We start from the raw sequence: 14,197 nt of genomic DNA, 5'->3' as shown, positions 1-14,197 counted from the left end.
TCAGAATTTTATGTATATTCTTGGTAATTCTAATGATCACTGGTTTGACTCAGCCAGTAATCCAGTACTAGTCAAATCTGGATATTGGTACTGTTTCCAAGTTGTAGTCAAGCTTACCACCAGTTCAAACTCCAATTGCCAATAAATCTCAATATCTTTCCAATAAATATGGCATTATATCAAGCTTAAACACTTGAGCTTTGGCACAATATTAAAGTTTGTTAGGCTTGTCATCTCAGGCTGCTCAAAAATAGTACAGTATTTTATAATGTAAAGTGTGTAAGTATAAAATTCGGTCCTCCTCCAAAATTTTTCATCAAAAAGACTGCAATTTCCAGTTAATTTTCCAAGATTGCTTAATTTCCCATTAAATTTACATGTATTTTAGTTTTCGATTGCTCTTTCATATTTTTTTGCTATTCTATACATGTGTTTTATTAATAAAAAGTACTAATATGTAAATAAACATTTTCTTTTTGAATGACTAAACCATGAAATTTTACCTTTAATCTGGCCATCTCCTTAATTAGGCACTGTTCCAATCCAATATATGAGGTGTGGCAGAAAAGTAATGAGATTAGCATCACTGAGAGCAATCTGGCAACACTGTGCACTTCCCTTCACATAGCTTGTACATCAGTCCCTCCTGGACACTCAGTAACAGTTTCAACCTCATGCAGTAACTACACAATCCTAGAGAGCATAAGTGGAGTTTTGTTTTTGTATTGCATTACAGAAAACAGAATAGTGAAATTTTTGGAGCAATGTTATGCCTTCAAATTTTGTGTTAAGCTTGGTGAACCCACAAGTTTGACCTATGAAAAGTTGCAACGGACCTATGGGAAGCACTCCTTATCGTGAGCACAAGTTTTTCAGTGGCACAAAGCATTTTTTTTTTTTGATGGCTTAGAAGCAGTAGAAGACAAACCTTGCTCAGGGAGGCATTCAACATCAAGAACTGCGAATAATGTGGAATGAGTTAGGGGGCTCTTGTTAGGTTAGACCAGTGTTTTTCAACCTTTTTCATTGAGTGGCGTACCTAATTGAAAAATAACAAATCATGACACCCTTGACCAGCGGCAGATCTAGAATCTGATTAAGGGGGGGACTAATGGGCCAGATGAATTTTTTGCGAAAACAAATATTACGTGCAACGCAAAAGTGTTTCTACGTGTTCAAAATCAATTTAAGTCCATTGAATTTTGTCGAAATACCNACAAAAAGTTACAACAGGCCTATGGAGAAACATTCCTTATCGTGAGTACAAGTTTTTCAGTGGCACAAAGCATTTTTTGGAGGGCCTAGAAGCAGTAGAAGACAAACCTTACTCAGGGAGGCATTCAACATCAAGAACTGTGAAAAATGTGGAATGAGTTGGGGGCTCTTGTTAGGTTAGACTGTTGACTAACATTGAGTGTAGGGTTTCTCATTTCCCAGGAAATTTGCCTCCAGCGGGATTACGGGAAAAATAATTTCTTTTCCCGCAATTCCAGGAAATTCCAGGATGAGATAGTAAAATAGAATTTTTATATGAATAAAAAAGATCATACAGGAATATCATAAATTTGAATAATTTATTTTCTAGTAAGTAACTAAAAGTATAAGGCCAATCTCACCCATATGGACATGTTAGGCTCAATTAATTTATGTTCTCCTACATTATAAAATGAAAGTAAAATAAAGCGTTTCATTGGGAGTTTTAAGGATTACGAAAAAAAATACTATTTTATTTCTAAAGATGAAATAAAAAATGAACTAAAGTGCGATGAGTGATATTTACTTTCAGCAAGTCTCCGCTGTTCAATGATGCGCAAACACAATACATAGATATTACATGAACTAACAAGTAGAGACTTGTAAAACGTAGGTAATAATATGCAGCAAGAAACCTCAAAATTTCTCTCTTAGGTGAGTCTTCAAGATGCAACTTTTTGTATAATAAAAAATAGAAAGAAAACCTGACATGATAAATTATTATTGAAATGCGAGATTTTCCAGGAAAATAAAATTTCCCGGGATTTTTCTCGTAGGGAATAAATGGCGGGAATCCCGGGAAAGAAACCCTAATTGAGTGCTTCAAGTCAGATGGGACATTGTGGACACCATAACAACTCTTCCTGTTGCACAGCCATCTCCATCAACCAGTTTTTGACAGAAAAAGAAATTCCTATGGTTTCCCAGGCCTCTATTCACCTGATCTCTAGTCTGTTTGACATTTTTTTTCCACAAGATCAAGATCCATTTGAAAGGGTGTCATCTTGGTACTGTTGATAACATCCTTTGGATGTTATCAACAGTACCAAGATGACACTGCATTGCTGCAGGCAAATCCAGTTAAAGCTTTCCAGCACTGCTATGAAGACTGCCTCTGCTGATGTATAACTGCCCAAGGGAACTACTTTGAAAGGGATAACATTAATGTATAAAAATAAAATTGTTGCAAAAAAACTTGTCTCATTACTTTTTTGCCATACCGTGTATGTCAGATTACCAAGATTGTACTGTGTTAATGTTTTATTTAAATGTTTTTGATTCAGACTTGACTTTCTTCAGAACATAAAATATTCTTTTAGAATATGAATTAAAAAATTCAAATGAAAACAATTCAAAAAGTATACTTTATATTTTTTCATATTATATCAGTTAAAATTTTGTACTTCTGCTAATCTTTACTTATTGTTTACTAAAGTAAAAAAAAAATATATNAAACAAAACTGCAAGAATTGATGAAAACTATCAGTACCTCAAACTGTTTTATCAGTAGAAAAATTAAGTGCTCTGAAATACATTAGATAAAGTGATCTCAAAATAAAATCTTTGTTATTAAGTAATGCTGATTTTCACAACTTAGAAACAATATTGAAAGAATACTTAATTCATATTATGAAAATATGTAAATAATAAATAAATCATTGTCACTTTGATATAACATTATGTATCATCTCAATTATTCTAATTTAGTTTTTAAAACATTTTTCTTTAATATAATGCTTAGCAATACTACATTACAGAAATCAAGTGGTGAAGTTAACATGGAATCAACAAGTAATGAAGTGTTACATGTTTCTGAATTTTCATTAACTGTTGAACGTCAAGTAGATGAATATATGAAATCTGATATTGTAAAAGCAGCAATTGAACCTGGAATTTTCCCTCCTCATATGATTAGAGAAGTTTTATTAAGGAGAGTACAAAATGGTGATGGAAACTTTGAGAATGCAGATGAATTATGTGAAACCGTACTGAATTTACAACAAGAAATGGAAAATAATGCAAGGTAATTGAAGAGTGGGTTTTGATTATAATTTTTTTTATAAATTTATTATACCACATTTAAATTTTTCTTTTAATTTAAACCTGGTATAAATCATCCATATCCATGAAATGTGTTATAAAATACTAATACTGTCATTGAAAATTCTGATTTCAAATAAGAATTAAGAATTGAAATATTATCTTTAAATTATTTAATGCTGTATATAAACTAATTATTGTACAGGTTGTTTGGATTAGTGAAAACTTTTTTCTTTTAAATAATGCTACTAATTCAAAGTAAAAAAAAATACTACTATAAAAAAAATCTTGGATGTGGATTCTTAAAACAACCAAAGAGATATTGAAATTCCTAAATGTCTAGATCTGGTACTTTTTGGCCTAGTGAGGCTCTTGTACCATACACCTCAAATCTAACTAACCAACCAAATCTTCCAATTTTCTTTTTTAATGTTTCATTTTTTAAGACAATCTGAAAATCTAACATCTGTTGTAATAGTCATGTTCATTTTAAAGAGAAATGAATTCAAAATATTATACTTCCATTTTAAGTATAAAACTAAGTATTTGTGGTAAAATTCTGAGAAGGATGATTGTCCCAACATTAGTTTTTGGATAAAGACAGTGTAACCTCAATTCACAAGTATCTCATTATTGAATACCTTGCTAATCAGTTCTTAGAGTATAATGAAATACTACAAATGAAAAAAAATTATCAAATAATTGAAATTTATTTTTAAATCTAATTTACAAAAAGCACACTTGTAATATTTCTCTAAATATTTAATATATACTGGCATATCTTGCTAACATGACAAGTTTTAAACCACCATTATAAAGCAAATTAGCTTTTCTCCTCCCACACTTGCCTGTATAAGCCTAGAAACATATTTATACATCATTTGTCAAGTACACAAAAATGCAAAAGTAAAATGTTTTAAGAACTACAGAATCATATTGCTAACTATACCTCTCAAGCAAGGTAAGCAAGCATTAAAAATAATACTTGAGCATAATTGAAAAGTGCTGTAAAGTGAGGCATACCTCTGTACAGATTATTATTAATACTGATTTGTGTATTGATTGTAATATAGCAATAAGATTCAAACTTATATTAGATGATGATAAATTAATATATTGTGAAATAAATACCCAGGAATTTAATTTCTTTCTCCCACCCACTTATGAAAATTTGATTGATTAAAGATACTTGAAACATATATAATCTCTCTTTGGAAAAGAAAAAAAATGAATGCTTCTCTGGGAATCAAATAGAATGTTTAGATAAATTGTGTACAAAATAAAATAAGAGAGCATAAAATAAAGACAAGGAGGATTATCAACAGCATGTTTATAAAATTAAAATGGGGGATGTTATTTTAACAGAACTTCATTGTGGCTAACTAGTGTTCTAGTCACTTCCAAGATCGTAAGTTGTCTGAGTGTACATTTGATTATAGTTTCTAAGCTTCTCTTATAGATCTTATAAATTTGACAGTTTGGTGGTTGGTTCCAAGATGAAGAGGCTCATGTGTTTGTATTTTACTCCATTCGATGTTAATTTGCATCTAGCAGTGTTTGTAATGTTTGTATTTATTTCATTTGTCTATTTGATGATTGGAAATTAGTTCTTTGATGTAACATGCTGTTATCTCAATATACTCTGAAGAGTATGGGATTGCATTTTTGGTAAACAGAATAAAATTCATTAGTAAAAATATAGGTAGTTCAATATATGTACTGGTAAATTTAGATAGATGCAGTTTTTTAAAGTCAATTATTTATTTGTATACTCATGTTTATTTAATTTTTATATATTAAGATGTTTTTAAATAACTGAAACCACTTTACAGTTTATCTTATTTAAAGAACTTTAATAAATAAAAAATCATATCATAGAACTATGCTGGACAGTTTGGCGATTTGTCTTAATTCATAATTCCTAGACTACAGTAGTGATTTTGTCAAGTGACATTTTAGTTGACAAATGGAACATTCTATTTGAATGAGAGTGCTTGTACTGGCCATTGTTTTAATCACTACAACTGAAAATTTACGATATGCCCTATTTTTCATGCAGTGAAACTTCTGCTTTTTGAAATAGAGAAAAGGAAAATTTAATTTGTCATTAAGCACTAAAGATTTAGTTGCCAACTCATCAGTAAGTTGGCAACGAAACAATTGTTAGTACATTCATTTTTTGCATTTGGAGTCAAATTTAACTGTTAAACTGATAGAATTTTACAAATTGACCATTTTATCAGAAAATAGTTGATAAATTAGAGCCTCTTTATTAGTGTTGCAATCTGTTCTATTGTGTATTGGAATTCTGTAGACTGTTCATGTCCAAAGATGTCTTCTCTTTATCATTCTGTAGGGTGAAGTTCTTTATATACTTCATTAAAGCATAGCTCATACTATGTTGTTTAGTTGTGGTTCTAACATATTAACAGTATTATTTATTTACTCTTATCTATAGCAATGAATCAACAAATATTGATGAAGAACCTATGGAAGTAAACAAAGAAATGAATGTTACAGTTAGACCTTCAACAAGTCCTTCCGAAGATGTTCAACCATCATGTTTTTCTGTTTCTGGACAAAGTGCTAGTGGATCTGCTTCTATCGATGGTAAACTTTTTAAATAATATCAAGCATTTAAGATTTTTAAATTATTTATTTTTTCTTTGGTGTTTTGATTGTTATGAGTTTTGTGATGTAATTTTAGTATAAATCAAATTATAATTTATTACTGTAACAAGAAATAAGTATCAATAATGATTTCTAAACAGAGTTCAAATATTGCTTTCTCTTTGAAATGTTAAGAAGTATATTATGATACATTACATGCTAAGAAAAAACATTAGTTATGTATAGCTTCAAAAGTAATATATTTATACAAAAATATGCATAGCAACTAGTAAAACATTATTTCAAATTGGATGACTGAGACAATTAAGGCTTCAACTTACTGCTCTGAGGAGCTAAGATTGAATCCAGGTAAGCTACTCCAGATGTTTTTTAAGGATGCTAAGTCACATATTACCCCAATGTGTGCCTGATCAAACCCACAGTAGATGTGAAGAAAGACCCTCTTATCTACAAGGCAAAAAGAGCAAGAATGAGGGGAAAACATTTTAAACAATGTCTGGAAACACTGAATTTGTCTAATCCATTTTTGTATACAATATGCAGCATACTGAAAATGTAGTAGTATATAAATGCATCAATAAATAATAGTAACAAAGTCTAAATGTATCTAATGAACAACTTTTTGTCTTTCTGACAGCTTCAGTCTGTTCAGTATGTACTTTTTTTTATACTTTCTATTACTGTGAAAGATGGAATGTTCCTAAATTTTTCAGCTTGTGAAAATAAGAAACTTGTTTTCAGTTTGGCCAGAAATTTCAATAAATATTTTTTGCTTCCATTGGTGTTCTACCTTTTATAGAATACTTCTATAATATTTTCTTTGTTAGTTGCAAAAATTCAATCGTATTACCAAGATATTACATATTAAACAATTTGTAATGTCTGAGAATTACATCACTGTGGTTAATACTGGTATTAAGTACAGCTATACTCCATTATCTGAATCTCTGGTGTTCCTGAAAAAGATTCAAATATCAATTTTGGATGAGGATTTTTCATCCAAATAACCCCAACTTTCCCGTTATTAAAACACTGTAAAAAATCTATTTACCAAGCAATCCATGATTTTAGCATATTAAATATTTCAAATTTCAAGTAACTTATTAACAAATGCTTAATGAGATCATAAAAGGATGTATTTGTAAACAATATAACAAATAAGTTTTAGTATATATGTTAGAAATTGTAGATGAATTGAATTTTCTTTTATATGCAGTAGACGGCAATGAATATTTTGTAATGATACTATATATTTTGTATTAAAATACTACTAAATAAAAATAGATTAATAATGAAAAGAAACAATACAGTGAACATCTTATAATGAACATACGGTTCATTACGATAAGATAGCAACGAAATTATGATAAAAATGCTGAACTGCACAACTGCAATATAATACACAACATGACTGAAAATGAAAACACACTGGGAATAATGCTACTGCTGTTTTTCACTTTTATTAGTATGACTATTGAATATTTCACAAATTCACTTTGAATAAATTTGGAAAACCTGGAATTATTCAATTCTGATATTGCTATAGATACTAACAGTATTCATCACAGTGAGAATTTTGGATATTGGCATATGCCTGTAGTTTATTTTTGAAATAATTGATACATACACTGACACTGACACTTTCTTAGCTTATTTTATAAAACCTTATTATATAATAATAATTTTCCTTTTATTGCAGATTTACTAAAAGAACAGAGACTGTGCAAGATTTGTATGGATAAAGAAATTGGAGTATTATTCTTGCCCTGTGGTCATCTTGTAGCATGTGTTCAATGTGCTCCAGCAATGTCTGATTGCCCTTTTTGCAGAAAACCAATCAAAGGAACAGTTCGAGCTTTTCTTACATGAAAAATTTTTTTAAAAATGTAACTTACTTTGATTATAGAAGTTTAGTAATTAAGAAATTTCTTAAATTACCAAATTATTTCACTTGAACATTTTGGAAAATACTGGTACTAAATGAACTAGACTAGTATTTATTAAATATTTTCGAGATGCAAAATATTATCTATCAGGAATATAAAAACTGTCACTTTAGACTGAAAAGTGAGGTGTATTGAAAAATATTCCAGCAAAATTGATAATGGGCCAAGTTTTGCTATAGAAAGCATTTGCTATTCTATCTTAAAGTAACTATCAAAATGTTAATAATTACTGGTCTAATAATTAAATTATACATGCAATATTTGAAAAATTAGCATGTTTCTAAAGACAGGAAATAATATATCTACCATATCAATTTGATTAATAATTTGTTTCAAAATATATGAATACAGGATGATCCAAAAATCAGTTAACCACATTTTTGTTCTGGATAGAATTTGAATATGAATCAATACCATTTTTATCAATTTTGTAAATATAATTATTTGAATAAGACATCCTGTTTTTTATAGACATAAGACAAAATTATCAGATCAGTAAGTTTATAAGAATTTGTTTCAAATAATTTTTTTAAATTTTATTCTGGAGTCTGAATTTGTATTTGAATTGATTGTTCAGTCTAGAAGAATTACAGCTTTGATACACTTCTATCATTTTTGAATGATCCAATTCATGTTCAGCTGAATCTATTAATTAAAAAATATTTTAAAATCCTTAATACAAATTCAATTTATTGCATTAATTTTTCAGAGTAAGTGAAATAATTAAGGTAACTTTATAGAAATCAATAATTAAATTATAATAACTCATTTATATAAAAATGTTGCATAACAAAAACCCGTTTTTAATTGAAATAAAATTAGTTTCATCACATTCTTAAAACATTTTACATTATGAAGTCAGTATTTTTTTTTATTATTACAATGATAAACAAAGCTGTTTCCGTTAAAATGAAAATACAAAAAATTGTCAGTATCCCCGCATATGTCACAATTTTTTGGGAACAACTTTTCCAGACAAACAGTATGTCAGAGTGAGTCTGCACGTTGCTGAGTTTGCTTCAGGCAAACCTAAGACTGCTCACTGCTAGCTGGGCAAAACCTAAACTATTTCATGCTTTGAATTATTTGGCTCAGGCTAATTTTTCAAATCACTGAATTGTAAACAAGATGCTTAAAATATTGCTATTAAAAGCAGTAATTTTATATAGGAATATGTAAATTATTATATAGTTTGTGTACATTTGTTACTGTCAAAGCACAGTACAAAGTAGCAATTAGGTTTGCCCAGCTTGTAGTGAGTAGTCTGCAGATTGCTGAATTTGCTTCAGACAAACAAAGACTCGTTCTTTGACATACTGTGGTTTATCCAAAAGATTTTTAGTTTCTAAAGAATCTTGTATGATGTATCTTGTAATATCTAATTTTCTGCATTTTTGTTTTAATGGAAAAATTCTGCTTTATCAACCTAACAATAATGAAAAGAAATACTGACTTCAAAATAAAGTACATAATTGGAACTAAGTTAGTTTTTTCCCTACATCAAAAACATCTTAATTATTACAAATATTTGTATGATATATTTATTTTAAATATAAATGATACAAAGGTTGTAATTTGTATGGTACATTAATATTTTTTAATGTAATAACTTACCAATTATAACTGTTTACTTTTTGTAGGGAATTAGCATTATGGCATTTAGTTACATTATTGCATGAAATGAAGTTTAATTTTGAGCATAGTGTATTTAACTCCTTGCTTTGTTCTTGTCTTGTTTAAGTGTTTGATATTTGAGAAACTAACATGGCACAATGGGACAGAAGTCATGGGTCTCTCGATTTATTGTTTAATGTACTCTGTCAAATGAAAAGAAATTTTTATTAAATTTCAAAAGTTACCTATTTATTTATTTTTTTGTTATTGAAGAAATTGGATGTAAATAAGTTTTTTGTAAAATGAACAAAGTAGTTCAAGGTTGATGCTATTGTAATTCTTTAAAGAAGAAAGAATTGCAAAATGTTGAGTTTTGAATGTCAGAAGTCTGTCTGGTTTCATTAAAGTTCATATAATGTACTAACATTGTTTTCATATTAATAACCAGATATTCTGACCAATAGAAGTAAACTATTATTAACTAGCAAAATGCCATTTTAACCATTTGTGATAGAAACTATAGAGAATGTAAAACTACATATTAATCTCATGCTTTCATATTTATTCAAGTAAAAATTTTTTTGTTTTCTCAGGAAATATGGCTTGTGCATTAAAAATATAATTATATTGTTTAAATGTTGTGGGCTTAATGTCCAATTTCATTTGAATAATTGATTCATATCTGTGCAACTGAATATTGAGAGACTATTTTATACAAATTGGAAATTTTGTTCTTTAAAGGGACAAGCAAACAAGATCGAAATAAATCCTTATAAAGAATTTTGTATTCTGCATTCTGTATAAATTTATATATATTTATTAAAAATGTCTTATTATCAAAAGTATGAATATTTTAGCTTGCATTGTGTATGTATAATATAAACACTTCTTTTTTACTCTAGTACGATTTGCCATTTGTTTCAATGTTCTGTAATTTTTATTTATTTAGTGTTGAACAAACTTTTTTAAATTTTGTAGTGTGAAGTATTTCACTTGACTTGCAATTGTTTCCACCCATATCCTTCATAGTTTTTTCATAATTTATATAGGATACGTCATAAATTTTCCTAGTGGAAATATGTATTATAGTTACTAGTGTTAATAGTATTTACAAAAATGTAATGAATACTTTTGGTTTATATATTACTGTAGAAAAAACTAAATAAACTTTAATTTTTTTCAATTAAGTTTATGAAAATTATTTTAGTAATTAAATGAAATTTTAACCATTGATATTTGCAATAAGGAATTTACTGTAATAATGTAATTACACATACTTTTTTCATTGTTTACAGCCATCTGGCTGAATGTGTGCCATGGTTTGATAATTTTAAAATGGTTAATTCATGTCTAAAAAGAAAAATAAGCAGTAATAATATACTCAAGTTTGTTACAATAAGTTATGTATATTTTTACAAGCTTTTTCGTTATATCCTGTTTTAGTGATCCTGTAAATTGTGGAAAGCTAAAAATAATTTGGTCCATCTATACCTTAGACTAGGGTTCCCAACCTTTGTGTATGGACCCTTTTAACAATTTTTTTTTTGTAAATTCCCTTCAATCTTATACAATATTTGTATATATGCCTTAACATATGTAATTTTAAAGATATCTTCCTATGTTTTAGCAAAAAAAATTGTAAAATTTTAAATTTTATATTTGCAAAGTTTAGCAACCCCTTATGGGTCAATACAGACCCTCTATTCAGAAATACTGTCGTAGACTTATTTGATTTAGCATTAGGTTGACCCCTCTGATTTAGAGCCTAAAAAGGTAATAACCAGCTATATCTTAGTGAATTTTGTTAAATTTCATAAATGTAACTTAGTCTATGATGATATAAAAGTTTCTTCTAAATTATCTCCCGTTTATATATAATCTGAACTATTGTATTAATTTTTAATACTGTTATAATTTCAATTAATTATTTTTGTTTGGATTTATCTTAAGACATTTTGTCCTTCAAGATAATTCTTAAAAAATAAGACATTGAAGTTAAATTGGTATATAGAAAAAATAATGTAAAGTGAATTCTTATTCCAAATTAATCATAATATAATCTTGAAATACTTTGCAATTTTTTGATAGGTGCAGTACAGAACTTTTGGACAGCACTTATTCTCAAAGGAAGAAAATTGAAAAAAATGAAGATTTACAATGTTATGTGAGTGACATTTTGTGTTCCAATAAAAAAAATAATTATTGATATTAAGAAACAATACTGAAAATTTGTTGTAATCAGTTGATCTGTTTTCAACTTAATTTTCATCAATATATATGATTCAAACCATTAGCATTTACTCGTTATGGAATAAATCAAAATTTATATTATGCAGCAATTAATTCATTGCAAAAACAAACATTACAATTATATGATGATGATGATTACAAACTATCATACAAGGTCTGATCAAAACCTATCTGACCTGAAGTCTGGGAAAAAATCTTGCCTATCTATTTTGTTCACACTACTATAACTCAAAATAGGCCTTTTTGAATTCACACACCCAGTGATGCGTCCACTGTTGGAAGCATTTTTTTTCAAAGTTATCTGTATCTTTATCAGGTGCTTTGTTGCATTAGTCTTGATTGAGTCTGCATTCTGAAGTTTTTCCTTTGAGTGGAATCTTGAGTTTGGGAAAGAACCAAAAGTTAGCTGGAGCCATGTTTGGAGAGAGAGAGAGATGGTATTGCATGGATTCAGTAGCCTGTTTTGTGAGCTCTGGTATTTTGCATCTAACAGCATTTCATACGTCATGTAAAACAGTCAGGTTTGCAAGTCTATCAGTTTTTCCATGAGGGTGTACTGAAACTACACCCTGGTGGTAAAAAAAAATTGGTCAACTGGAGACTGTGGTATTTTCCACTGGGATGATTGTGCCTTTCTCTGGGTCATACCCTGTTATAATTTTCATGAAATCAGGATCCATCATCATGTTCCGCTAAATCACTAATGCAATGTTAACAGCGTATATATAGAACTATCCGGCTGTCTGACAGTGACTGCGGAGTATGACCAGGTCATCAAAATTCACCCACATGCAGTAGGGTCTAAGGTCACATGAATAGTGTCTCCTCAGCTTGCAAATACTTAAGGAAAAAACAAGACCAGATACTTTTTGATCAGACCTTGTAAGAAGTTTGACAATGGCATTTGGAACATCGCTGGAATCATGCTAGACATTCCAAACGCCATTGTCAAACTTTTAAGCTTGCAGGATGGCGGTGCTACGTCAGACGTTTATGTTGAAAACTTTGCCCGCAACCTTGCTACTGTTTAATCATTGATCATTTAAAAACAAACCTTTATAATTAAATTGCTGATCAACTGGGATGATCATTTCTTTCTGTCCATAACCAATTTGAGAATACAAATTTTCATTTTTTGAGTTTTTATGAATGTTAGAAATGTCTTTGAAAACCTATCCCTTAACTGCATATTTAAGTTATGGAATAAAAAATGATCAATTGAAATTAGGTGTGAAGAATAAAGTGGTTTTCAGTTTTTGCTAAAAAGAGCGACAACAATTGCATTATAATTTATGAAGCAATAATGTATAGTTGCTTCACAAATTACAATTGCTTCATGAACCACAAATTCTTAAGTTAGCATTTAGAATAATCAGTTTTAATAGAGAAGTTGTGGCCAAAGTTCTCATCAATAAAACGTGATCAAACGCCATTGTCAAAATGTCTTTGTAACTAGATTTGTTGCAGAAAATAATTTTTTTAATTATATGATCAATTAAATTTATATTGTAACATAGTGTAAGATTTCTAATCTAAATAGAAGTGATTTTATAATTAAATTATAATAGTTGCTTAATTGTAGTTAAAGGCACACTGTTATAATTAATTAAAAAATCCATTGTCCACTCTATTTTATTGTAAATATTTCATTGATTCAGTTGCATGAAGGGTCTGTTTGGAAATGCTTACCGATTCAACCTACGAGACCGGCGTCATTTAAAAACATTACTTATAAAATTTCCGGTGATACGATTACTACAGGCTCACCACAGTCAAGGGTGGATTAGAGAATAACAATCCAATTACCCATGACGTCAGGCTGTATTCACATTGCCATAGATCTTAAATGAAAACTACAGCGTATTTAATTGCGAACGTTTTGGCGATGAATGAATACATTATTCATTAGTTTTCGTGTTACAGTATGCACAATTTACAGTATGATTAGACCAGACTCGTCTCTCAATACGTGAATAAGCAGAGTCAAATATACTCCGAGGTTTCTGGACATAAGTCATGGTCTTTCTTTAATACACGAGATTAGCCACTCCTTCCTCTTCAAAGAGAATTGTGGGAAGTTCACCTCGATTGGCCAATAACGTTATAATGGCAAATGTCCAATCTTTGTTAACTTTCTAACGACCAACGATAAAAATATCGGTTTTTGCTGCTGTTGGCGATGTGAACCCAGCCTCATTCACTAACAAGCAAAACAGTTGGCAGGAAATTCTGAACAGACTACAGTACGTGCAAGTGTCGAAAATTATATTTTTGTAAAAACAAATCATTATTTCTGATTATAATGCAATTTAAATTGTTTTTAATGTGCGGATTTTTAAAAGCATCATCATTAATGTATTTTTTTGAAAAACGTGTATGCAATTTTTGTTATATTTGCAAAGATTGCATGCATGTTTTTCAAATAAAATACGTAAAACTGTTAAAATTTAAGAGATTTTTTA

General features: G+C 29.2%; 1 protein-coding gene across 6 annotated transcripts in view; it reads left to right on the top strand.

Annotated features, from left to right (window-relative positions):
• LOC111635727 (baculoviral IAP repeat-containing protein 7-like) overlaps positions 1-13,578 on the top strand; it is a 62,713-nt gene extending 49,135 nt beyond the window's left edge. For 5 of the 6 annotated variants that reach the window (XM_023380790.1, XM_023380792.1, XM_023380791.1 and 2 more), the window contains exons 5-8: positions 3,012-3,277; positions 5,753-5,904; positions 7,625-7,811; positions 11,574-13,578. In XM_023380790.1, coding sequence (XP_023236558.1) covers positions 3,012-3,277; positions 5,753-5,904; positions 7,625-7,794 — 588 coding nt within the window. In that variant the 3' untranslated portion in view covers positions 7,795-7,811; positions 11,574-13,578. The remainder of the gene's footprint in view (positions 1-3,011; positions 3,278-5,752; positions 5,905-7,624; positions 7,812-11,573) is intronic. The other variant, XR_002758428.1, reaches the window with a different exon arrangement.
• The last annotated feature ends 619 nt before the right edge of the window (positions 13,579-14,197 follow it).

This window comes from Centruroides sculpturatus, unplaced genomic scaffold (genome assembly GCF_000671375.1).
Source record: "Centruroides sculpturatus isolate CEXI.00-Female unplaced genomic scaffold, Cexi_2.0 scaffold879, whole genome shotgun sequence".
Classification (NCBI taxonomy): domain Eukaryota; kingdom Metazoa; phylum Arthropoda; class Arachnida; order Scorpiones; family Buthidae; genus Centruroides; species Centruroides sculpturatus.
This window is presented reverse-complemented; position numbering and strand designations above follow the sequence as displayed.